At 39.1% G+C, this 27,839-nt stretch overlaps 1 protein-coding gene across 1 annotated transcript; it reads left to right on the forward strand.

Annotated features, from left to right (window-relative positions):
* Window positions 1-818: 818 nt before the first annotated feature.
* Window positions 819-27,801, forward strand: cdc7 (cell division cycle 7 homolog; the record flags this gene model as incomplete). Its single annotated transcript, XM_080838162.1, has 11 exons — window positions 819-897; window positions 11,721-11,807; window positions 13,655-13,790; window positions 13,954-14,047; window positions 17,613-17,755; window positions 18,141-18,411; window positions 18,554-18,649; window positions 18,735-18,913; window positions 19,310-19,392; window positions 19,593-19,742; window positions 27,452-27,801. The coding sequence occupies 11 exons, from the start codon at window positions 819-821 to the stop codon at window positions 27,799-27,801; spliced, it is 1,668 nt and encodes a 555-aa protein (XP_080694288.1).
* Between the last annotated feature and the right edge of the window lie 38 nt (window positions 27,802-27,839).

Here is a 27,839-nt window from a genome sequence, read left to right on the forward strand (position 1 = left end):
TGCATTGTGTGTGTTGGCCACCACACACAGGTAAATCCATCAAAACTGCTATAATCTTACTTTTGTCAAATGGAAATTAAGTAATTCCAAGAATGCTTTTTTCAATAGCTTGTTGAGCCATGGGCCTACAAAAAGGAAGTATGCCTTTATAGCACTTAAAAAAATAATTATTTACTGCTCCTTTAACATAAACAGAAAGGGGGGTGTAACACTGGTAGCCTAATTTGTTTAGGCCCTGTATACATTATTTAGCGGACACTTTGGTCCATATGTTACATTTTTTAATTTTTTTTTCAGTAAATGTAATACTAATATATGATTAACTGTAAGGACACTATGAGGTCCTTTGAGTCAGAAAATAAATATGAACAAAATTCACGGGGTGCCCAAAATATTTGTATACAACACAACAGGATCATAGTAGATGTCGGTCTCAGTAGCCTAAACTGAACACTACTCACGCTGGATTTGTGATACTCCTCTCCAGGAGGTGACGGCACCATGTTGTCAAGACTTTAGATAGGCGGAGTTTGCTAACAGTCATGTAACCCCGGAAGTTATTCAACTAAGTTTAAGCGCGAAAATTGTCGGACGTTAACTTGAGTTGCGAAGTGAGCAAGTAGTAAGTATCGTTATTCAGTTAGTTATTCAGCCAGTTAATTGAGCAGGTGCCAGATGTTGTCATAAATACACGATAACGTCACTCCACTACTTTTGGTAGTTTTTAAGTGGTAAATAGCTGCTCGTTTATCACGGAGACTGAAATCATCGCGTATCTTCACTCTTACCAACGTTATTCAAGGTTTAAACTTTCCCTCATGGAAGAACAGCATAACACTGACAGCGACCGTTTGGAGCCTAAACATGGACAGTCTTGTGGAAAAAGAAAACTTTCAAGTGAGTGAGTTTCAGTATAACAGTAGTTCGGTATCGCTAACGTTAGGCTGGCTGCAAACTCTGATAGCTGTCAGCTGATACCAGAACGCGTAATAGTGAATAACACAAGATAATGTTTGTTGTTCCTCCTACATTGCTAGATAGCAGCCCATTTCTTAACAAGTTTCAGGATAACGTGTCAAAGTATAAAAGATTCATATTATCTTTGTTATTTAACAAAACAAGGAAATAGGTAGATTCACTTTGTTCCAGTATAACAGGTTATGTAATCTGGGGTTTGTTTTCCCTCTCCAGCGTTCCTTGCTGCAGCTGTAGTCAAATTAGCTGGTTCAACGTCAGGCCACATTTAGACTTTAAACACATACACACACACATAAATAAATTAATGTGTGCGTGTGTGTATATTATATAAACTATGGTCTTCCATTATTTTAAGTCATTATTCTGGCCAAACATGAATGGCCTCTCCTGAGATGGCGTAGCCGCGGAAAAAATTAAGAGACCACTTCAAAATGATCAGTTTTTCTGGTTTCACTTTTTATTGATGTGTGTTTCAGTAAAATTAACATTTTTGTGTTATTCTATAACCTACTGACAACATTTCTACCAAATTTCAAATACAAATACTGTCATTTAGAGCATTTATTTGGAGCAAAATGACATTTGGTCAAAATAACAGGGTGTCCGCGGGGTCTTAAAAAGTCTAAAATTACACATTTTCCATTTTAGGCCTTAAAAAGTCTAAAATATAGCGATTTTTTTGCACTATATGTCTAAAATTGAGTTGGAGTAATTTAAGACCTACGTTTCAATGCAAAATATCGACCCAAAAAATATTTTTTTTTACGTCCTTTTCCACGCCGTTCTGTTTTTTCTTTTCCTGTAATGGGCGCAGTTATGGTCCGTGTAGTTCTACATGACATGTTGCTGTTAGTGGAACGTAATAAGAAAACTACGGATGTGAAACGGAAATGTACTCTCGTCACTTGCAGTAGCAAGTATTTTGATTCCCTGTGTGCGAGCAAGGCGGGAAGTTATGAAGTAGAAGACAACTAAATGGCAGAAGAAGATGGGGAAATGCAAATTCAATGATAACTGGCTCTCGCGACCGGAATTTTCGGACTGGTTGAAACGCGTTCCCGACGACAGTGAGGCTTACTGCATTCTCTGCAAAAGAACTCTAAAACTCGTCACCCTGGGCATTAAGGCACTGGAATCGCACACAAAGTCAAGTAAGCACCAGGACTCGGCAAATGCGGCGCGACATTCGCATGGTATAGCCCAGTTTTGTTCTGCAGCTAGCATAAATAATAGCTCTACCGGTAGTACTAGTTCTAGTGCTGCGTCCAGCATTCGCGAACAATTGGGCTCATCTGACACTATGGGCAAGGCTGGCAGCAAAATGGCAGAGCTCCTCTCAAAATCCAATGCTCTGAGGAGGGCTGCTAAAGACAAACTCTCCCAGCTTAAGGTTCTGGAGGATGAAATTGCCGCCAAAAGTGCACAGCTTAGAAGCATGTAAAATAATGGATGTATATACAGCCGCGGAAAAAATTAAGAGACCACTTCAAAATTATCAGTTTCCATGCTATTTTGACCAATTGTCATTTTTCTGCAAATAAATGATCTAAATGACAATATTTTTATTTGAAATTTGGTAGGAATGTTGCCAGTAGGTTATAGAATAAAACTAAAATGTACGTTTTACTTTAACACATACCAATAAATAGTAAAACCAGAGAAACTGATAATTTTGAAGTGGTCTCTTAATTTTTTCCGCGGCTGTATGTTTGTTTCATTGACAATAAATGTCAATTGACCGCAGTCTGGCTTTGTTATTTCTTTTTTTTGATACGCCGTGAAGGTCTTAAATTGAACCCATGATGGTCTAAAAAAGGTCTATTCAAATTAACGGAACTATTTTTAACATTTTGAAGAGCCGTATAATACGATACCCAGTACAATCTTTAAGCACATAACCTGCAAGGACTGTCATGCCCATAGACATATGGTCATGCCTACTTGTTGAGAAATTCCCGACTGTTGGGAAAGATTCAATATACTGAAAAATATGGACCATTTATTTGCAGATTCTGTTCCATTTTTCTCAATGATGGTCAAATATTAGTAGTTAAAGATGCACTATTTTGATAGTTCAGATTTCTTTTCAGTATTTCAAAGTGAAGGAGCTGTGGGAGCACAAGAACAGTGAGCGTCTAACAGCGATTTTCATAGACGTATAGCATATGTGTATATGTCTCTGACGATTATAGCTTAATTATCTAGATTCTAAGTAACATGGAGACAACTTTTTTTGGTACTCCACGTAGATCATAAACCCTTGAATATAAAAACAAAATTGCATTTGCCTACAGGACAGTCTTCACCTCAGCAATATGCCGGCGACGTGAGCATATTGCACCAACGGGCTGAAGCAGTCAATGGGGCGTATGTGTAATGGCAAACTTCTTAATTTTCGTATTTATATACGTGGCCATATAAGGACATGTTTTTCTCATCATTATTGCGTTAACATATGAACAAACGTTGAAAAGAAAGTTTTAAAATATTTGATTTATCTTCTGAAAGTACATTAAAGAGCCACTGAAAGCCACAAGCACTGGACTAAATGCCACTACATTCACTTTGTTTTAATCTTACTATTTAAAGATTCAATGGAAACGTTCAGTACAAAGTAGGCCTATACTGGCCACGATTGCTTAAGCCAATAGCCTATTAACGCAGTATTGTTTCTGCAACTTAGTAAGGGTCAATAAATAAATGATCATATGTATGTCTGTGGCACATTTAGCTACCGCTGAAATGTCCTCATTTTCAAACTCAACCCGGTCAACCTACGTATAATATACCGTGATGTATACCGTAACCGTGATATAAAATTACAAATACCGTGATAGAAGATTTTGGCCATATCGCCCACCCTTAAATAGTACCAATTCCAAAAAGACGGCATGGGAAACAGAACAGTGCTCGTTTTGATGTGCTAGCAGTTAGCCATGTCCGTCTGTCATACCATTCTGTCTTGAAAGTTCAGGTCGCTTTCTCACCAGGCTGCAGTCTGACTGGCCCAAAACGTTAAATTTCGAATTTCTCTTCCAACGAAAATGTATTAAATTGCACCCTGCAAATTGGGCCTGTGCCCCACCGGAAACCGGAAACGTTGCACAGAGCAAGCATTCATGTGTATGGCAAGCACACAGGCAGAAAAACATATGAATCAACTTACTCCAAAACAAGACTATAATGCTTGTGAGTCAAGGTTATTTACACAAATAGTTACGCTACTTTGCATATAAATAAATATATATATATATATATTAGGGCCGGGACTTTAACGCTCAATTAAGATTAATTAATTACACAAAAATGAAGGCATTCAAAAAATGTACGCATTTTAGTCGTATTTTTTTTTGCACCGCGGTTCGTTTCTCACTGGATGAGTTTCAGACGGACCGATTAAACTGGAGCACCAACTAACGCGCATGAGTTCGGTTCAAACAAACTGATTTTTATTTTTCATCAGGATATTGGAAGAATAGAAGGTATTGAGGTCAATCACACTTTATACACTTTATGTTGAGCTATGTATTATGTTGTTGGTGCAACTGGTAGCCTACTTTAGGTTGAACTCTTTATTGTTTTCTCTTTAAGGTTATTGAGAGAGTTGCACTTGATTTTTTTAAACCAGCTGTTGGTAAATCAACAAAGTCTGTTATGGCTTGTGAAGCAACAGAGAGATGTTTTCTAACAGTCAGGGTTTCCAATGTTCTGAATGTAGTATTGTGTTTTTACTTAAAAAACCCAAAGTATTATAGTTTACAGAAGGTCTACCTATCTATAGGTTACCTGAAATTCTGAAATGTACTATATTTCTAAATATGGTATTGCTTCACTTAATGGCAAATGTTGCACTGGTCTGTTGGACTTGAACAAAAATAAACAATATTTTTGTTGCTTAAGCTTATGTATTCAGTCATTATTCAATGGTATACTTAAAATCCATGTGAAAAAATTACTTCTCACTGTTCTCAGGTCAAATATTTATATGCGATTAATTAATTACAAAGCCTCTAATTAATTAGATTACATTTTTTAATCGAGTCCCGGCCCAATATAGTTTGCTGCGAAGTACGAATGTATTGAGCTTTCTGCACAACAGCGCCATCTGGTGGGGCAGTGCCCCTAATGTAGAAACGCCACTGATGTCAGTTATATGACAGTGTCCAACATCGGCCATTCTGTTAAACAATTCAATGCTAAGTTTAATAATGGATTTAACATCATCAGCTAAATTGATCCATTATTAAACTTAGCATTGAATTGTTTAACAGAATGGCCGATGTTGAACACTGTCATATAACTGACATAGCTACGCAAGCTTAGCTATAGAATCTTCCATTTTCAGCCCCCTCCATTGAGGCAGAAGTAGTGTTTACCTCCCCTCTGTTCTTTCAATGTGGCTTTATGTCAGATCAGCAAATTCAGCGATTTTGTTAGTGGCATTTGTTTCATTGTGTAAACCAGCTTTCACTAGGCTTTATAATAAGGTGACCAGACGTCCCTGGTTTTCGTTTAGAAAGATACAAACATTACACTGTTTTGGAGGTGTTTACGTGTCTGAATTGAAAATGTCCCTGGATTTTGTCTCAGAAATCTGGTCACCTTACTATATAAATAATCTCCATTTCCATCCAATTTAGCTGATGATGTTCAGAATAATACGATGAAGTTTAATAATGCGTTAACACGACAACGCAAACGTTTGCTGATAACACACGCCATCCGATAATTAACACCGTTACGATAAAACATTTCTCAAAACAATCCAGACGTGAAATGATCAATAATGGGAGACCAATGCCTAAGCTAAAATGTATGCTTCAAACGAAGGGACAGAAGATAACATGATCGACCGCACACAATAAAGGCAAATTGCTTCACACAGTGAGTGGTTGTGATCACTTTTGAGGAGTTTACCTTGGATAGTAAGAGATGAAGCCCCGACGTAAGCTGAGCTGCTGCATGCATCGAACACATGACAATGCTGTAATTCCATGCTGTGTGTTCAAATGCGTATTCATATTTGTTGTATTTCCTCCCTTCAACGAAATAGACTTTTTACACACGTTACAAGTGGCGTAGTTGTCATTTTGTCTTGTGACAGCCAAACTTTAGAATGCTTCTGCTTAGTTGCCATGTTTGCTGCAGTCTGAAGAAACTATACAAGTTTGCGCATGTGCAACGGCACAGAGGACCGATAGCAGAACCGCTAAAGAATTTTGCTGACGATTCCAAAGAATCCACCGAAAGCCAAATGAGTGGCCGAATCGGAGGCCGAAAAGTGGTGGTGACGCAAAATTATACAATCTTGTCTGATTACACAAGCAAGGAGCGCAGGCCACCTATACGATCTCAAAATAGTAAAATGTAACAATGACGCCACCCCCTCTAGCTTTTTATGGGTCGTCAGAGTTCCTAATTTCCGTCTCCTCAATGCAATGTATTTCTGCAACTTGTCTTCTAATGCCTTCTCAGTTAGCTTACGTGATCTTCCCTGCGCCATCATATCCTCTACACTTCTCTGTTCTTCCCCATCAGACATCGTACACGTTGCAGAGTTAATGCTCAAGCTGTATGCCACAGTTCAAAAGCACTTCCTTACACAGAACTTTTCTTTATAAACGAGTGCAAAGCAGCTTCTCAAAAATCGCTAAAAACTCCACATTGACTGATTCAAGGCAGGCTATCAGTGTAGATTCTTGCTAGGGGTGAATCACGTTGCTATTTCCAGAATGGAGCAGTTACAGTTTAACTTTCGTTTTTATCCAATTTCAATAGTTATCTTCATTCATCTGTATATCTTCGTATCTTATTAATACTGAAAGATAGAAAGGATTTTTTGATACCTGTTCTCGTAGAATGCTTCAATGAATTACCAGTTCCAACTTTAGCTTCGGTGGGGAGACGTCCTTTTCACCGGTGCAGGAAGCTAGCTGCGTTCCACCCCTTGTACAGGCAATCCAGCGAAGTTCAGCTAAGCTAGTTTTTTGACTAAATGTAGTGGCACTCCGTCTGTCTGAGTCTTCTGTACCACGTTTTTTGAGTTCAGTTCTAAAGCTATTAATTGACACGCGTGAAACAAGATAAACTTCAATACAAAATGTTTACTGGATCAAAAATAGAAATACAAGTTTGCACGGTCAAAAAACTATGTCGCTTCCAACATCTGAGCTCAAAATCTAAAACTAACAGTTCCTTGATATCAGTTCTCCAACATTTGAAGATTTCAAATAAACATTTTTCCTTGAAAAACATGTCTAAACATTTATTGTAAGCAGTAGATTAAAGCAATATTTAAAAATAGTGTTTTCACAACTTTAAACGGAACTGTCATTTTCGGTATTCGGCCAAGCGATTAATTATTTTTCGGTTTCGGCCACAAATTTTCATTTCGGTGCATCTCGAGTGTTGTGTGATTTGTTTCTTCTAAAGGTTGTGGTGACTAGCTTTGATAGTGGCCAGTGTTGTGCTGGTGATAAGTCAGTATATGTGACCCGCTCTAGCGAAATGAGTCGCAAGTCGCAACGTTCTATTTTGAGATATGGCCGTTTACAGTAAGAAACATTGAAAATATTGATTTTTTTTACCTTATATGAAAGAAAAGGTCTTCAAAATGAACCTCCCAAAGTTTCATCGTCACAGTAATTGCGAAAATGCACTTAAATGGCTGTTTAGGTTGACTTGCAACTCTTAATCTTACAAAGAATGTCTCGAATAACGCTGTTTTACCAGCCGGCTCAACCAAGGATTTCGCACGAGGATTTTCCTATGTTTTGGTATCCCCTGACACGTCATGCTCTCAGTTATCCAAATATGGTGTGAAAACGTCAAGTCCTTTCTTATTAAACCTATCAAAATGTTCACAGAGCCTCCTCAATTGCCAATAGGAAGCCCTGTTTACAGCCTTGTGCGACGCGATTGGTCCACCTACCATCCTGTCAGATTAGCAGTGATACTGAAGTCTAATGCTAGCAACATTTTCTCCAAAATATCTCCTCAAAAAGTTCGCGTTTCACTTAATACTTTGTATTCAACCTTGTCATTTTTAAAGTGTAGTGTGCATTACGTGTGTTTGGTAAAGTGTACCATACCGTGTGATTGGTAATGTCGTTATCTAAAGAATGTGAAATAGCTAATGCGTTAAACTCCGTTGGCGCCTCTAATTTGCGCTCTGCTACTGGCCAGGAAGACTGGATAAAGCTGGTGAAAGACTACTTTGGATGTATTGATCCATGGCGTCTCTTTCTGAATACGAGAAAGACCTAATTCTTCTGGGGAAGATCAGCTGTCACTTCCAGAATGATAAACGCACTTGTTCGACGAAGAAAATCCAACGAGAGCGTCAACATCAAAGGTCGGAATATTACTTGGATGGAAGAAGAATTTGCCGTGAATACATTGGTAAGTAGGCTTTACAACCATTACACTTATGCGACTGATCAGAAGTATGTTCTTGATTTTACTGACAGTAGTTTACGTGATGTTCCCGTTTAATTTCAGAATCAGCCAGAATAAACTGACAGCTCTACTTAAACACTACAAGGAACACGGCTTGACCCCACGAGTTAAATGTCGTAGTGGTACAATAAGAGGGGGGTAAATGTAGTAGGCTATGCAGAATCAGATGTTTAAAAAGACATGCAGACATGTTTGATGATGGAAGGTTATTGCTGTGATATTAATCCTGTAAGGCCTGTATACTTTTAAACTTAATCTTTATCATAGTCTGATGGCTTCCAGGCCAGGTGGGTTCAATCTTAAATCAGGATAATGCAGTGGGATTTGGCAATGTTAATAGTTGCATTTGGCACATAAACTCTATTAAGATGTGGATAAACTGTGTTTACTTGCGTTTAGCTACCACTACATCCTTGCTTATTACTGAGCATTTGTGTGCTGAAATTATGTAAATAAGCCGTTGATGTAGGTAATTGTTAAAGTGTGTGTGTGTTTGTAAGGATGGATGATTTACTCATTTTTTTTTCTCAATCTTCTGTATTTTCAGAATGACCAAAGACTATCCTGGGTGGGTGTTCTACAAGGAATTTGCCAATTCTGAGGAACGTGGAATATGCCTGCTCAAAGAGGATGCACCACCAATGCAGAGGCCCCCTGCTGTCAATCCTCCTGGTTTGGATTTGAAACGTCAGGACTATCTTTACCAACACATTCGTGAGTTTTGCACCGACAATACAAGGGACATTACATGCCCAAAACCAGCTGGGAAGGTGAGCTGTTCCACTGAGAAAGAAGCTAAGAAACGTGATTGCAACAAGAAATATGATTCCAACTATGTGTCTCTGTGTTTATGCCACACACACTCTCTCACTAACTCACTGACTCTCTCTCAGTCTTCCTCTCTCTCCCTCTCTCTCTCTATGTAGATACATGTATATAGTCAATGTCTCTCTGCCACACACACACACACACACACACACACACACACACACACACACACTGAACACTCACTCACTGACATTTTGCCACTCTCTCAAAGGCTTTAAAGCGAAAATGTAGTACGTCTGTTTTGACTCTCTCTCAGTCTCCCTCTCTCTCTCTGTCTATGTAGATACATGTATATAATAGTCAATGTCTCTCTGCCACATACACATACACACACACACTGGCATTTTGCCACTGTCTCAAAGGCTTTAAAGTGAAAATATTGTATGTCTGTACAATCTTTGGAGGTATTCATCAATGTTCCTGTTACACATCCAGACTGAGGGCACACTATTGTACCTAAAATGTATGTATGTTTGTATGTGACATTTGATCTACTTATGTTTTTATAGTCCTTTTTAATATATATCAGTTCTGTCTTTTGTTGTTTTGGACATGAGTGTGTCAAATCAGCTGAATTGAATTGTATTGAATTTAAATGAATTGAATCTCTGTAAAACGCGCCTTAAATTATTATTGAATTATTTGATAAATATTGAATAATATGTAATAAATATTTTGAAATATTTGATGTTTCAGTCCAATTTAATAGCCTTTTCTAAGTATCTAAATGCCTTAAGTAAAATCATGTTGTAAAAACACTGGGTGCAGCTCTGGATGCCAAGGATTACTGAAGAGGTCATCAAAAAACGGACGGAAAACTAAAATGCGATTATCTCAGGTTTTCAGTTGGAAAAAGGTGCTGCCACACCATCATTCAAATTAATGTAACTTCACAACCGTTTAAGATAGGACTTTGACCAATACATCATTTAAAAGCTTATTTTCCCATCTTTCCAAAGATACCAATATCTCAATTTTGAGTTCTTGGTCACTGTGACTCATTTTGCTGGATCAGGTCACATATAGACTTGGTGGATAGCAGGGCTGAGCTAAGCGGCAGCATCTCAACCAGGCCTGGAATTTTGTCATTTTAGGGGCAAGGGCGCTTGGCCATTGGTGGGGCACTTTCGTGACTGCATTTAACAACCTTGTCAACTCTTAAAATGTCCTCAATGCAAATAGTTTGATGTACGATAAGCCTATATATAAAGTTAAGGAAATAGTTTGGCTTGATCGATAGGCTTGCCCCTCAACAACACTTTGGAGTAGTGGATGGCCGATTAATCGGCCCTATATCTGGCATATTGAGTTAATCGGAATCGGCCGATGCCTGTGCTTACATCGGCAATTATCCCCGAAAAAGTATATATTTTTAATTAAAAAAAAATCTAAGCCTTTTATTGTTGGTGTGCATGTTGCATAACATAAACATATTTTCTTCATAGACGGCACTAAAATACATGCGCAAGCCAGTGCAAAGTTTGCCAGCAGTAGAGTAACAGCTAGCAGAACTATTCTCAAGTGGGCGATAGTTTTATTTACTTATTTTAACAGTTCAAACGGCTCTTTGCTGCCAGCGATCTCATTCCCCAAAACGGAAATGTTGACTTTCTCTCGTCTAATCACAAATTGTGTTATTGGGTGGTGCGGAAAGAGCTGAACCATTGACAATTGACCATAATATCGCCTTTATATATCGCCCATCGGCTGCCCTGTTCTCTAAATATCGGCATCGACCATTGAAAAACCCATATGGGCCTGTTACTGCCTTAGAGGTTCGGGCACACAACGCTACAGAAGAACACACAAGCTAAAATGCATTACAGTTCTGTGAAGAGTTCTGCTCACAGCATTTAATTAGCAGAAACATGAAGAACTGGAGGGATAGCTTGACTTGACTGGCTTTTTCTGAAAAGTTGTTCTTTTTACATTTTAAAGTTCCATTTATGAAATGTCCATTTTCATAAAATGATTTCACAATGAAGACAAAAAAACACATATTTGTATTGTAAAATGGTTAGTGGGACTAGGTTGAAGCAAATAACTTTTCCTTTTTAAAATGTAGGGTCAAAATTGTCGCCTGACTATCAGTATACTAATCTAAAGATGACAATAGGGATGTATGTTCTTGTGTAGTCTGTTGACTGACATTACTGAGAATTGTCACTGTCTCATTTCTGATTTGCTGGGTGATTGTCAGATGCTGTGTCTAAGTTGCTAAGTCACAGGATTATGAAGAATGTGGCAGTTGCTGCTCTGTGCCTTGTCTGATGCTATTGAACTCATCCAACAGAAGCTTGTCCCTCCTGTTGTAGGTTGAAGGGTTTGCTGTGTAGCTTGTGTACAGTATGAACGAGTGCTTCCTCTGTATGCATTCAACAGCAGCACACCGTCTGTTATTCATGACTCATATTAGCAAGCTAAAGAGCTTAATGGTTTATTTCCTTTCTTAACAGGGGATGTGGAGATCGACATCGCTCAGTTACATAAGGATGTGCCACAGCTGTCACGAGTTTTCACTATTGTAGACAAAATTGGTGAAGGTGAGTCTGCACTTCGTCTTATCAATCCCTTTATCTCTACACCTTTGTGCATTCTAAAAAGGATAACTTCTTAAAATAGGCCATTTGCTGTTTTTTGCAACATTACCATAATGGAATGACCGAATCGAAAAAAAATCCAGCAATGTTTTGCCACCTTAAATTGACACTTTGTAAAGTTGGATTATACAAAGCTACATTCCAAGCAGCTCAGGCTGCATTTCAGGATGGCATAGGCTATCATGACACCCATACAACCTTAGGATATACTTTGCCCTAATTTGTAAGACTATTAGAGATGTTCTGGTCTGCACCAACCTGGGTGTTACATAAAAGGTGTTCTTGCATGATTACACCTTACTGGTTTTTAAATTAAAGGTCCACTATGTAACAGCTAGGGGTGCAACGGATCAAAAAACTCACGGTTCGGATCGTTCCTCGGATCAGAGTCACGGATCGGATCATTTTTCGGATCAGCAAAAAAAAATAAAAAAAAAATAAACATGTGGAGGAAGGGGCTGCTTAAATGCCGTGGTGATGAGCGGTTGTTGAGCCGCTTTCGGTTTCACTCCTGTCAGTGAAACACCGGGGTGATGTCACTGTAAATGCGTGGCCATGCTCGATGTGTTTCAGAATCAGATTTTATTTGCCAAGTAAGTTAGAACAAACAAGGAATTTGACCTGGTGAACTGGCTCTCAGTTTCAACAGTCAACCGTTTCCACTGTTGTATGGCTTTCTTGTGCCACAGTGCCTACACACCGTCACGGTTTTATCCACCAACCTCTTTCCTTCTGCATTCAATTTGGCAGGGAAGCCAAAATGCTCCCAAACAGGTGGGGTGTGGGGTGTTCAAGTTCTTCTGTTCCTCTGCTCGCTATGACCACGCTGTGTTGCAGGTTTTTCTTTATGTTAGCAATCGCTATGTCAGCTACGTGTTACGTCTGTGTGGTAACCTAGGCGACAGGTTTGTGTGGCAGCGCGAGTATATGGAAACAGACGTAGCACTAGAGGCAGCAGTTATCGTTACAGTAGTCACCGAAGTCTAGCCTACTTTTATTTTCCATGCCCACTGTTCTACATGTTGTACACTGAGGATAATAAATCACAACGAGCCATAGGACTGTTTGCTTATTGAAAAGGGAACTGTTGCAGACTTTTACCCAGAGCGTGTTAAGTAGCTCTGTCCCTGGAACTAGCAGGAATGGTTACGGCTGTGTGTGGACTGAACATGCGCACAATTTTTTTTTTTTTCTCATAAATCAATCCGCGGATCATGCGTGTGCCGAACCGAAATAGATGATCCGAACGGATCACGGATCAATGATGATCCGTTGCACCCCTAGTTACAGCTCTTAAAGGTCCACTTTTTAATGTTTTGTTTACATTTGTGAAATCTCAGATTCATGCTTTGAATAAGGGCTACTGAACATATTTCCTGTCAGATCAAATATTTACCATTGCATGCACCATTACACATTATATAAAGCACTCTCCTTTACCTTAGCTCTCCAGTGATGGTTAAGTCATCTCTTCTCCAGTCATCTCTTCTCCAGTCATGTCTTCTCTTCTCCAGTGATCTATTCTCTTCTCTTCTCCAGTCATCTCTTCTCTTCTCCAGTCATCTCTTCTCTTCTCCAGTCATCTCTTCTCTTCTCCAGTCATGTCTTCTCTTCTCCAGTGATCTATTCTCTTCTCTTCTCCAGTCATCTCTTCTCCAGTCATTTCTTCTCCAGTCATCTCTTCTCCAGTCATCTCTTCTCTTCTCCAGTCATCTCTTCTCTTCTCCAGTCATCTCTTCTCCAGTGATCTATTCTCTTCTCCAGTGACTGTTTTGTCATCTCTTCTCCAGGCACTTTCAGTTCTGTGTATCTAGCTGAGGCCCAGACGTCCATAATGCAAAGACAGAGGTTTGCTTTGAAACATCTCATCCCCACCAGCCACCCATTGAGGGTAGCTGCTGAGCTGCAGTGCCTGACTATCGCCGGGTGAGTTCTTGGGTTGTTTGTTTGTTTATTTTTTACCTATTTTAGTTTTTAAGACAAAATTAACTTTGATCAGACTTCATAGTCCTGTACGGGTTGTTTTCATTTTTCATCAGCTCACTTGGTATTTTTGAATTCTAATCTGTTGTGATCTTGTATGTTTCAGTGGCCAAGAGAATGTCATTGATGTGACTTACTGCTTCAGGAAGGACCATCATGTGATCATTGTGATGCCCTATGTGGAGCATGAACCCTTTGTGGTAAAAAGCACCATTTCACCTTATATAATGGATATCATTTAGAATACGCTCATTGAATACTGCTTTGAAATGTTTTGTCATTTGTTATAATAAATCCTTTTCATCCAGGGACTTAATTCGGTATGATTTGGCTGGATTATGTAAACCATTTATACATGATTGTCATAAATATCATGATTTGAAAATGAACTGTCAATATGGAATATTGACTTATGGTACACATCGTATAATGGGAATTAATTTATCGTAAACAGTCATATGTTAATCTAAAAAAAACAGGGTAGAGTTAGTTGAGAGCACACCACATTCTGTCTTATTGTGTTGGTACTACAAGCACATGAAGGAAAGGATAAATGCTCCTACAAAGTGAAATTCAGATGTCTGTAGCCATAACATAACACATTTTAAAAAAAAAGATATTGTGGATAGACAAGGTAGTTAGTGTTAGTGCAGTTCTTTTGTTCTATCAGAAGTCCAACGACCAGCAGCCATTCAGTTGTGTTCACTTTGCACATTTAGTTTGTCCATTCTGGGCTACTGTAGAAACATGGTTGCGCAACATGGTTGACTTCATGGAACAGGACGTGCTCCCTATATAGATACGAAGGGCTCATTCTAAGCTAGCAATCACACAACAATTCATAGTTACAGGTTATTATACACATTAATTATTATTTTTATTATTATTATTATTAACTAGTGCTGTCAGTTTAACGCGTTATTAACGGCGTTAACCCAAGCCCATTTTAACGCCGTTCATTTTTTTATCGTGCGATAAACGTTTTTAAATTTTTTTTAGACTAATGTTCTTTTTGCGCTCCCAAACTGTGTAGTAGGCTAACGTTACGTTTGACTGAATGGTGAGCGCGATACGGCGAAATGGATGATAAAAAGCTTCTGAATAGAAAATTTACCTTTTAACCTTTCAGAACGTAGCGTCACATATATGTGACCGCAGCCAATTTTCCGCAAAGACGTACCGACACATGGATGTGACAGAATGTGGCGACAGGAGCGTTCCAAAAAGCCGCGTAACAATAAGCCTGTGTGTGGGTTACTAACTTCGCTAACGTGAGCTAACATGGTACATTCAGCCACCTTCATCCATTATGCCTCTTAAAATCGTCTTGTCAGTATCATTTTGTTTACTATATGTAGACTTACTATATTTGTGTGGTCCACGTCCAATTGTACATGACAAAGTTACAACGTTTGCAAGTATAGGGAAGACATGATCTCCGGTACAAGACAAGCACAACAAGTGTTTTTTTCCCCCATGAAACTTGTATTAATCCCCGTAGGGAAATAATGGTAAATTAAATATACATAACTGAAAATAACATGTATGGTTCATTACTCAATGTTCAGCCAAACATCAATTCCAACGACATCTCGATATGAAAACCAGCATCGCAGCGGGAATATACCGTAAATGAAATTCTTCACGAGCTGACTAGCTTAGAGGCATACGCTCCTAGGATACGCATAATTATAGTCTCATCATTGATGCACACAAACTGCGCAGACACCTTTTCATATTACAATCACTTGTCACTGACAAATCATATTTGCGCACTATCAGCGCATCCACAACATGCAACAGTGTGAAAAAAAATAACGACACACCGATACCTGCATCGCATTCATTCATTTATTACAGAAAAACAAGTAGCGTAAACGTAAACTCACAAAACTAAATAAACATGACAAGAAATGTTGAAAGGAGGCAACAGCTCACTGATGATAAAATTCGTAAAAATCTTCACCAGCTGAAACACAGAAATACCAGTCTGTTAGTGTAATGGCCAAAATGTAAAGACACATGCATAAACCTACGGTACAAACACTGTTCATCGCTAAGCATAGATAAGTTGATGTCTCAACACAGTCATCAAATGAAAACCTGTTCATGAGTGAATGTGTGTCCGTGTGTGCTTGTGTTTGTTGTGTGTGTGTGTGTGTGTGTGTCCATGAGCACATAAAAGTAATTGGCCTCTTTTTAAAATAAATGTTTCCGGTTTCTTGAAATATTCAAATAGTTTGCTTTAGAGTTGTACACACTAAGCCTAACTTTTACTCAAAATCACTGTTCGACATTTATCATGTTACCAAAATCTACACTAAACTGCCTTCTATTTGATATTGACTACATTAACTTCGCAAAGTAATACTGATATGTGGTATCTGTGCACAAAAATAAGGTAATTTCACCTCAACTTCTCGTTTGCCTCATCTGACTAGCTCTGGATTTGCGCAAAAATATAATTGGCTATTGTTGTTGAATCGACTGAATTAGACGTTCACTTTCTGGAGTATATTTCCACGTTATTTTCACATCTAGCTAGCTCTATTGGCCTACAGTTCGACATCGATTGTATTCACATTTGTATTGTTTTGCATTCACGCGATTGCATTGCATTTACACATCATATCATATCACATCACATCACCTCATATTCCGCTAACTAGCTCTATTGACCTACAAACGGTTTGACATCGATTTTTATAGCCTAATTTACAACTCTGATGTTTTCTGGATATCATAAAGAAAGACATTATAAGGTAACTTACCCTTTGTTGAATCCATGTGAGGAAAGGAAATAGTCGTTGACAATCATCAACTGTTGGGCCAGGTGATGACAAATTCACGTGAGACTGGCTGGTAACTACTGCCACGACATTATCATCGCTACAAACGTGCAGGCACCTGTCGGCCTATGGTGTTACGATGACGTCACACGGTTGACTAAGAAGCACTTGTTGATGACTGATATTTGTTAAATATTTTTAATGAATAGCCTACACTACTGATAAAAACGTCTAGATAGCATATCAGATCAGGAAAACTCTGCATAATAATTTCCTTGAAGCCTTAACAATAACTGTAGAATGTTCCCGTAGAACATTCTGTAGAACATTCGTGAATCAGCCAGAAAAAAAACTCACCCACTGCGGTAGGTTGGTTTAAAAAAAAAAACCTACGTTCTGAAAGGTTAAAAGTTGTGTTGTGCAAAAAAAGCGAGCTTCACTGTTGTCTGAAAATGTCAACAGGCAACTGGCTGAAAGCACAGAAGTAGTAGGCTTACCTTTTATTGGTAACCTAACTGTTACGGTTCATTGTTTTTGAAATAAGAGGCCTGACTTCTATGTTCACAGCAAACTTGAAAAAAAGAAAATATTAAGCCATGGTTTAACTGCACTATAGGCTGAGTCCTTGTTTATCTGAAATGTGCATTTTATAATTTTATTTTGTACCGCCCTGTTTGGCAATGTTGTTTTTCAATAAAATAAAACATTGCATAAAGCAAGCAAATCCACTTTTCCATGTTGACAAGAGCATTAAAAAAAAAAAAAAAGATTGAAGGGACACTTAGAATAGATAAAAAATTGCGATTAATACATTTACGATTAATCACGATTCATTTTGAGTTAACTATGACAAAAATGCGATTAATCGAGATTAAATATTATAATCGTTTGACAGCACTATTATTAACATAATAAGCCCTGGTGAGCCTAATTCTTAGTGAGTTGGTGGAAATAACCTAATTCCTTCCTCCTTTAGGACACTGTTGGTACCATGACCTTTGAAGAGGTGTGCCACTACATATATAATCTCCTTATAGCGCTCAAGCACATCCATACATTTGGAATCATTCATCGGGATATCAAGCCAACCAACTTCCTGTACAATCGCTCCCAGAGAAAGTAAGTAAACTCCTGTGATATTAACATCACATTCTCAAGCTTTCCTCCAAGTATTGTTAGATGATTGAACATTGAGGACACGTAAATTCTCTACTGTAACTGGTATTTATAGTTATTATTAAGCAAAACACCATTTTCATTCCAAGGTGTCCTCTATTAATTATTCAATATTACTTTCTGCAATTCATGAACCACTATGTTATTTTGACATTTCTACACTTAAGACTTTTTAAGATATTAGGAGAAGATAAACAAGAAAAACAGCTGGTTGATTAGACTTGTGGTACGATGTGAATGGACCAAGCACACTGCTGTTGTCAGGGGAACCCAAAGTAACAACTTTAACTTCCTCAAGCTTAATGAAACTTTTTTTGTGTTTGCCTAGGTACGCATTAGTTGATTTTGGCCTGGCTCAAGGCACACCAGACACACAGATTGGGCTCCTGAAGGTGCTGATTGCCAAAGCACAGAGGGGTGTTAGAACCACTGGGCAACCTGAGCACTCGCGGGGGAACCCATGTTCCACTGCGTTTCCTGCCACGGCACCAGTCACCTTAGACACAGCACCCAAGTCTCTTATTCTATCAGCCACTAAACCACCAGCTGAAAAAACAAACTGCACAATCTACACATCTGCAGAAGCCAAATCTAGCAAGGTGTCCACACTGGGGTCTTGTTCTGTCATGATTATTAAGAAGAGGTCCTTTTTACCCTTTACAAAACTTTTTGCTATATCTTTGCTGTATTTATGACATCTATTTCAAGGTAGCTCACGTATAAACGTTACTCTTTTCTCAGGAGTTAATGCGCCTTTGTAAAGTGCCACGGTCTGTGTTTGGAGAAAGAAACATGAACAGCTGTAATCCTGCCACTACGTTAGCCACAGGAGTGGAGGTAGGTTTCGATCATCAGTCAGTTGACTTTACAATAAGTCTTTTTAGCAGGAAGAAAATAAGCTTTTGGTGTTTGCTCTGTTAAGTTTGTAAGGCCTCTGAACACAAAAGCCGTGGCTGCTAGGAGGATGGTACCATCCAAGTGTCCATCGGCTGCAGTGAAGGAGCAAGTCAGCGGACAGAAGCGCAAGGACTCGCCTCTTGACTCCAGCCCCACCTGCAGCTGCTACCTGACAGACCGCATCTGCAACATCTGTCTCGGCAGGTAAGAACCTGAACGGACCACTACACTGAAATCCTCCAACAAAACTAACTGTTTTGAAATGTATCCAGAGCCTAACTGTGATGTTAAAGACAGGTTGGTTTATTTGTCCTGTTGATGTTCCTGCTAACTACTGCATGCTTAAGCTCTACTCTGAGATGGTTTGGCTTATTTATATGCACTTTGGGAGACCGTATATTCTCTTGTCGTCTTGCTAAAGAATGAGGTTGGGTGAATACTTCTTGTTAGCAGAGTTGTTCCACATGCAGTACGTAAAGGGACGTTAACAGTGTGGCATACAGTCAGAATAGAAAAGTGTTTGCAGTGTTTTCTTTTGTAAACACCTGTTGGCCAAAGACCCAATGCGTTTCTCCTCTTTTCCACCCCCACCCCCCACAGGAAACCACAGGTGGCCCCGAGGGCTGGAACACCTGGCTTTAGAGCTCCTGAGGTCTTGATTAAGTACCAAAAACAAGGAACAGGTAGAAACTTACAATATGGTCATTGCATTGCAGATAGTTTGAATTATGACTGTATTATCCTGTCAATCTATCTCAGTTGTTTGGTTGGTTACTACATGTAAATGAATGTAACCACTGTAAGCAATTTCACAGCTACCACTGTGGATCAAATCTTCTGGTGTAAGTATTTACCATGTGATCTATGTGTTCTCTGTCTCCAGCCATTGACATGTGGGCAGCCGGTGTGATCCTCCTCTCTCTCTTGAGTGGGAGATACCCTTTCTTTAAAGCAAGTGATGACCTCATAGCCTTAGCGCAGATCATGACAATCCGTGGATCAAAGGAAACTATCCAGGCTGCCAAAGCATTAGGTATGTTTACCTTTGGCTTGAACTCTTGGGATAACTCCGATTCACCTGTTTCCATTGCAGCCTCCTCTACGTCTTTATCAGTGGCGGCTGGTGGTTTTTAAAGTGAGGGAGGAAGAACTGTGCCTGGTTGACATTGGCCTGCTTATTCCGTTGGTGGCATAAGTATGTGAGATACAAGTTGTTTCAGGGTGTTTTTGTGGCCTACAGTACTACAAAATAGCAGGCAGGGATACAATTGATACAAAGCCACCAGTGTGGCACCATTGTACTTAAAAAGCTGGTGGGCAGCATGTCTTTGGACTAGACAAGGCCAGATGAAAGGATGCAAAGCCAATCAGTCAAATCAGGCCTACTCTTGATTTGAAAAACTAAATTCTAAATGTTGGGCCTACCATTTGGCCTATTTTCCCCCTTAATTACTAAAGCTATTAAGGTTATTATTTGACTAATTTTATTTTCAGCTGAAATTGTTTAAAAAAAAATTAAGACACAAGACCAAAAGTGATGCCATTTAAAATGCATCATGCTCTGAATCATTCACTAACATCCTTTCCACAATATTAAACAACAAGTAACAAAGGCAACAAGTAAGAGAACATTATTTCAGAACTATTAACATTAACATCAGATTATGCCAGATTATTACAGCTATCACTCAAAGTAGCCTAGTATGAGGCCAATGCCCAAATTACAAGTAGGCTAATTACGAAACACATCGCGTTCTGAAGCATTCATTAACAATTTCCATTCAGAATTTCAGCTGAACGTGAACAGTCAGACTAACAATAGGCGTATGAACGATTTAAACAAAACAGTACAGCCGATTGTTTTTTTTATGGTACCAGTGAGCTATAAGTATTTCGCCTACCAGTTAGCATTATACGGCAGCGGTTTTACGTTTAGTGACATGGATTTTTGGAACAGGTTTCCCTGTTGTTTTGATACTAACCTGGGCCTCGTTTCCCGAACGCGCACTTAGCCTAAAAAGCACTTGAAATCGTTCGTAAGAGGAATCCTACGTTGCAGACGGGTTTCCCGACGCGGCACTTAGCCTAAGTGTATCTTTCGTTGAGAAGAATTCTACGTGTGGTCAGGACCAGTAGTAACTTCACACTTAGCGATGCAATCCACCAGGGGCGTCGTTCGGCCTATTATAGAAGAAATCCAAAGGATGTTTCTGTGTATAGCACATCATGAGAATGTCATTCAATGTGTTTCACCTGCCTATTCCCATCAAAATATAAATAATTAAGCAATATAGCACGAGTGGATGTGGGGTAGGTAAGGGATAATCCCATGTTGTTGCCTACGCCACTCGGCCGCACTCCCACGAGTGCTATATTGCTTTTATAAAACAATTCTACCGTCAACAAATTAACATTCAACACGAAGTTATTGATTAAAAATGGTTTATTTCGCCATTGTTTCTCCGCAACAAAAAATTGTTCCATTGTCAACGTCTTGGTTTGGAATTTTAAAAACTTTGAATTAATGATGACTGGAGATGGCGTTACTATCCCCGCCCCCGAATTCAGTGCACAGTGCACGTTCGATGCACGCATAGGCTAGCTAATTAAGCATTAGGCCGTTAAGATACGCCGTTATCGGGAAACGAGGCCCTTCTCTCTGTAGCTCAATGAATGAAACGGTTTGTTCAATAAAACATGAACAATATCTTCGTTCTCCATTGCACGTCCTCTTTATTTGCAATCTTTCTACAACAATCTTTAAGGGTGACATGTTAGCGATAATATCCTTCTGCAGAATGGTTGAAGAGGGAAACTTCTTTCGGTATTAATGTCGAATCCCCTCCCTCCAACGCCAAATCCGTTGTTTATTGGTTAAGCGATGTTGGCGCAGACTCAGACGCTAGGGAGGTCTTTCCTCCCCTGGGCAATGTAAGTCAATGAGCCCCAAGAACCGCCAGTATCAGAGACAGATTCCATTGATTTCAATGGGAGCCAAAGGGAGGACGTCCTCCGTGCAGTAATTACTTGTTTCGATAGGGGGTGCTAATGTTATTTTAACTCAGGGAAACAAATTATAATATGCATAGTATTAAATACTGATATCAAACTGCATTTTTAAAGGAGTTTAGTCAGTTCAATTTCAAAAATACATTCTCAAAAAGTTTGGGGAGGTTCTTCCTCCGTTTCCTCAATGGAAGAACCTCCTCTGGTCTATATATATATTGGTGAGCCTTAGTAAATATACTTAGGCCCCGTCCCATTCATCTTCCCTTCACCCTACCACTTCATCGAAGTGAACTTCACTGCGGAGGGCCCCTTCACAACAGAGTGAGAAGTGTTAAGGGATTTAAATCTTTACCTGAGAAATGGGACACCACTCGATCACTCATATCCAGCTCCACTGTAGGCTACGTTTCACCAAAAACGCAATGCAAACAGTGGTCCTATGTTTGCGAATTTGAACACATGTCAGGTTCTCAGGTTTTGGCAAACATATATACCCACATGTCATAAAATAGCGTTTTTTACATCCTAACGTTAACGTTACTCGGCTACTCTCAGCAGCATAGACAGACGTTCATTTGTGAAAATAGCGATCTTTTTCTAACATTTATATTCTACTCAACCGTAAGGAATCTTATTCTGCATAATGATCGGCTAAATATCCCGATGTGTTTCACATTTTTTAATAGTTATTTGCGAAGATATCCATAGATTTGTAAACTTTAAAAATGTTTGGAGCCGTTGGTAACCAAGGTGATCACAAGGCATCATGGGAAATGTAATCTTTCCCTTCAAACGAAGTCCGGGGCTGCGTCTGAATGGTCTTAAAATGCCGTCTTAGCACCCTGGTGTCTTAGAAGAAGAGAAGGAAGTACTGTCCGATTCTGCTTAATTTTTTTCTCAGGGGTCATAAGACACCTTAGAATACGTCATATAACGGTCATTTTTCAAGGAACCATCGGTGTAGCCTTGATGCTGTCTACTACCCACAAACCTTTGCGCCACGACCCTCCGGCAACTGAAAAAAGTAAACAAAGATGGCGGACCAACTCCGCTGACGGTCGTGTTTTGTATGTAAATGTACATGTTTTCAGCGTTTTCGCGCTTAGATTTTTTAAAAGTTACCGAGAAATAGACACCACACTATCCGATAACACCGTCATTGTAACCATCAATAATGGTTAATGCGTTTTGCGAGGCGTCAGTCAGCCAACTTTCTAGCATCAGTACGTTAGCCTATGTAAGTTAGCTACGTAAGCTACGTAAATAACCTACGTTCTTTCAGCATACTAACGACATAAAAGAACGTTCGTAAAGCGTTTTTTTGAATAATCTCACCCTTAAAAATGACCTCGTGCAAGACAGCTGTCTGGCATTGTCATGTCAGACATTCACAGTTATGGAGAAAATCAGACCCCAAAAAACCCCTTCATAACCAACCGTTAGCCTGGCATGAAGCTGCAAATGAGCTAACTGTTGATTAATGAGCTTACTTTTTTTAATGAGCTAACTTTTTTTAATGAGCTTACTATTGTTTAATAAGCTAACTAGGGCTGAACAATTGACTACATTTGTGATAAAATCGCGATATGATAACACGTGATTTTCTAACCAAAACGTGTGCGATTACAGCATGGTCTAAAAAAAAAAGAAAGAAAAAAAGAAAAAGGTCTCAAGATGGTACATTTTGCACTCAGTGTTTAAAAAGTGCATGCCTTGTTACTTAAATGCACAGTGGCAAAGCCATCGATTTGTTGTTCTTGTTTATGTAATGAGCAGTTAAATAAAAATTTTAAATGTTGCAAAGAATATTTTACACTAAATGTATCTTATATTGTTTTGGTCATATTTCAATAATTTATTACGTTTTTTTATGGATAAAATAAAAAAATTGCATATTAAATCACAATCGCAATATTTGGGGAAAACTAATCGCAATTAGATTATTTTCCAAAATCGTTTAGCCCGAGAGCTAACTGTTGTTTCCGATCCACCCGTCGGTTGGTACTGATGGGGAAGTGGAGCTATGACGAGTGCAGGGTTCTAATTGGAAACTGAAAATAAAAAATGGTTTTGAGACATTACCGTGAGCTGAAATAAAATGATTTACTTGAATGAAATGTAAAGCTAAAACGATATAAAAAAACTATTGTTTAAAAACTAAATACAAAAAAACTTAATTTCAAGATAACGAACGGCAAATCCATTCAAGGGTGTCGAACTCTCAAAATTCTGTGTAGTCATAGCTGACAATGTTAAAATGCTAGTCAGTATTTAAACCAATAGAAGTAGGCCTTATTATCAAGTAGGGATGCAAATTATCGATTAATCCATTAATCATTAGTTGATAATCTTATCGATCGACTTTCGATTAATTGATAAGCAGCGTTTTTCACCTGAGTTTCAGTGCTTCAATAGGGCCTTTAAAAATATTAGCTAAATAGTTGAGTTATTATTATTTCATTACATTATGATAATTATATTCTATTCTATTATACATTCCTCAAGTAATTATGCATTAGGAAAAGAAAGCAGAAAAGTTTTTTTATGGTATAACAAAATCCATTCATTAATTTAAAAAAAAAAAAAATAAATTATGGACTGGCTCAGTTCTTGCATTTGAAACAGACATAAAACAAAAAAGAATAGAAGAAATTAAATACAGCCAAACAGAATATTATTGAGCCTATAGATTATGAAGAAACTGCATCTAGGCTATTACAAGCTAAATAGCCAACACAACTCTATGAAGTTTAACTCGCGCTCACGGTAGTGAGGGATAGAGTAGTTACATTCTTAATGACAAGCCATCAGGCAAAGGTAAGCTAGCCCGCTAACGAGCTAGGTATCTAATCATTAAGCCTGAGTGAGCTAGTCCGCTATCAAGCTAAATAGCCAACTCAACTCTTACTTACTTACTTACTTACTAACTCTCATGAGCCAAACTCGCGGGCACACGTTAGCGCGGGAGTAGACAGAGATATTCACATGCATAGCAAGGTGAGCTAGCCCGCTAACGAGCTAGGTAGCTAACTCTATGAAGTCTCAGTGAGCTAGCCCGCTAACGAGCTAATAGCTAACCTGAGTTTTAAGACTATAAGCCTTAACTCGCGGCAGTAAGCGAGAGAAGGTATAATACAGTGTAGCTGTGATTTTAGGTTGACCAGGTGAACTGGTGGTGCCATGCAGGACAGCAGCATGCACGGTGTTCAAATGATAACTGAGTGAGCTAGTGGAACTATTGTATTTCAATACCGCATTACACAGAGAACATTTGTTTTCAACCGGTCTCTCGCGCTAGCGCCCTCTAGCGATTAATCGTGATTAATACATTTTGATCGAGTAACCTCTTAATCGACAATTAATCTAAAGTCGATTAATCATTTGCATCCCTATTATCAAGTGTTAGCTATGTCAGGAAGGAAACGAGTGAGTTTTTAACATTTTATAGTGAAAGCGGTACAAGTGAATACATGGTCAATTTAGGGAACAGCATCTGTGGCGTATATGTCAAGCTGGCACATCCCAACTATGCAGCAGGAAACCGATTCTGATCTGTGCACCATCCAAAAAGACGTTCAACATGTACCTAATGAAAGCTCTACTGATGATGCCTGTCTCAACTGCTTTGATGGAAAGGTCTTTCAGCCTGAGGAATACAGGCATGAGAATCACTCACCTTTCAGCGAAATTCGCCGTTTTGAAAACAAAATAGGTGACCTACGTGAATCGTGTAGATTCGATGAGTTTTGTTTTTGTGGGGGGGGGGGGGGGGGGGTTGGACATATTTTTCATATTCAGATGACATGTACATTTGTACTGAACTAGTGCTGGCGGCGGCAAGGTCCTCAGTGTTGCCAGATTGTAAATTGCGTATCATATCAAAGGCTCAAAATGATCGTATTTGGAGGATAATGAATTATATCTGTCAACACTGGGAAAGTTTGACCAATGACAGAGCTCGCGCAAGAAGGTGGAACGTAAGTGATACCCTTTCCAAAACGTGTAAAGACGTAATAACTCATTTGTGAAAGACCCAGAGAAACAATAATATCCGACAAGGCAAAATCCCGGACAATTTTGGAATCCCTGCTGGACGCATTTTTTTTGTGTGACCGTAATGTTACCATATAAAACGTTAAAACATGTGTTCGGTAACTTAACGGGATGATTCATTTCAAGGGGCATAACCTTCAGATACAAGTATGAAAAAGTTAGCAATGATGTGATTAGCCTGGTTACGAGACGGCTACGGTGTGAATAACTGATGGAGTAAGATAATTTAGCTACATTAACTCAAACGCCACGGAGACTCCCTGTTCTAACTTTGAATCGCTCTGTTGGGGCAAAGTGACCATTGCAAAGGTGTTTGACTACAGACTGTTAACGTAGCAAATAATTCCTACTATTTCAGCCAGTCAACTTACAAGCCTTGCAGGTATAAAACAAATCATGACGTCAGATGACCATTTTCAGTCTCGTTACCATAAACAAGACCCAATACAGTGCAACCCTGAGCACTGACATGATAAGCACTTTGGTGACAAGAAAGGTGAGCATGGCTGAAAAGGGGACTCTTGTCACATGGAAGGCTTCAGTGATGCTCTGCTCAAAAAGGCCAAGTCGCCAAGCTATGAGGCAAAGCAGTCAAGAGCAAGTGCCACTGGAAGTAGATAGATGGATACTTTAATAGGAGCTTAACATATTTTTAAATATATATATCCAGTTATTCAACATAGTAAATCAGCGGCGAAAAAAACAATAGAATCATATTTTCTTGACAAGAATTCCATAAATGAAAAGAGATCCTTACATTTTGCATCATTTAGTACTTCTAAAGAATATATGATTGTATTGTTTTTTTCGCCGCTGATTTATTATGTTGAATAACTGGATGATGCGAGTGCATGGAAATATTAACGCGAAGGGCCTCGCCAATAAAATGTATTGAAATCTGAATTACATAACATTGTATTGGCTGTCAATCATGATGGAAGAGTAGACAAGTTAAGTTACGGCATCTCTCGTGGGGGCTATGCATTAAGCCATTTGTGGTGCCCTTACCACATTGTGCCTCATATACTGTAAATGATAGACCCAGTGACAGGCTGGCATGAAATGGCTTGCATAATACTAAGTAAGGAGGCCAAAATATTTTTTGACTCATGGCTGAAGCTAAGTTTCTCCAGCTCTCCCCAGGTTGGAAAAAAAGCATCTCAAACTTCATCAGATTGACGCTTTAAAATATGGAATATTTAAATTTTACTTACAGGGGGGGCACGCAGGGGCTCCTCACCTTTTTCACCCCTTACCCGTTTTCATGCCTGGGAATAGGATGACGAGACATTTGTTCTAATAGTCATTCCACGCCAAATGTACCAATTTAGGAAAATCTAAAAAAAAATCAAGGTTGTTCATACACTTCTTAATAGGTAGAGTCCCAAATATTAGCTCTCTACTCCCAATAGTTTTGTCACAAACAAATGTTTTAGCAAATAAGTTATGTGCATTTTCAGATGCTTTTTTAGCAGCGTTTTCTGAAGAGCCATTTTTCTATAACCAGAAAGGTATTTAAGCTAGCTCCTTCAAACTTTATAGGCTTAAAATCTGAATACATATTCATGTAAGGGACAGAAACACAACATCAAACACACTTCAGCATCAGCTCATTGAGATTTATTTAGAGGAATGTGTTTCATAGAAGTTGTCTTTAAAACTGATATCTTGTGAACACAGGGAAGGCAGTTGTGTGCAGTGATGAGCTCCCACGCCTCGACTTGAAGAGACTCTGTGAGACGCTGAGAAGAACACAGCCGGGCCACGATGAGACGGTTCTGACAGACTTACAAATCACATGTCAATCCTTCAGTCCTGAACACAATGGGCCGGATGAGACCGTTATACACACAGAACAGAACTGGGATGGAGTTCCAGATGCAGCATATGATCTCCTAGATAGACTGCTTGACCTGAATCCGGATACGAGAATAAAGGCAGAGGTTGCCCTTCTGCACCCCCTGTTTAAAGACATGAATGTAACCACTGGGGTCTGCAAAAGCACACCTGACACACTGCAGGAGCTTTGAGCAGCAGAGCACATCAAATCGGCTCAAAATGCTGCTCT

Source organism: Sprattus sprattus (assembly GCF_963457725.1).
Source record: "Sprattus sprattus genome assembly, chromosome: 4".
NCBI classification, from domain to species: Eukaryota; Metazoa; Chordata; class Actinopteri; order Clupeiformes; family Clupeidae; genus Sprattus; species Sprattus sprattus.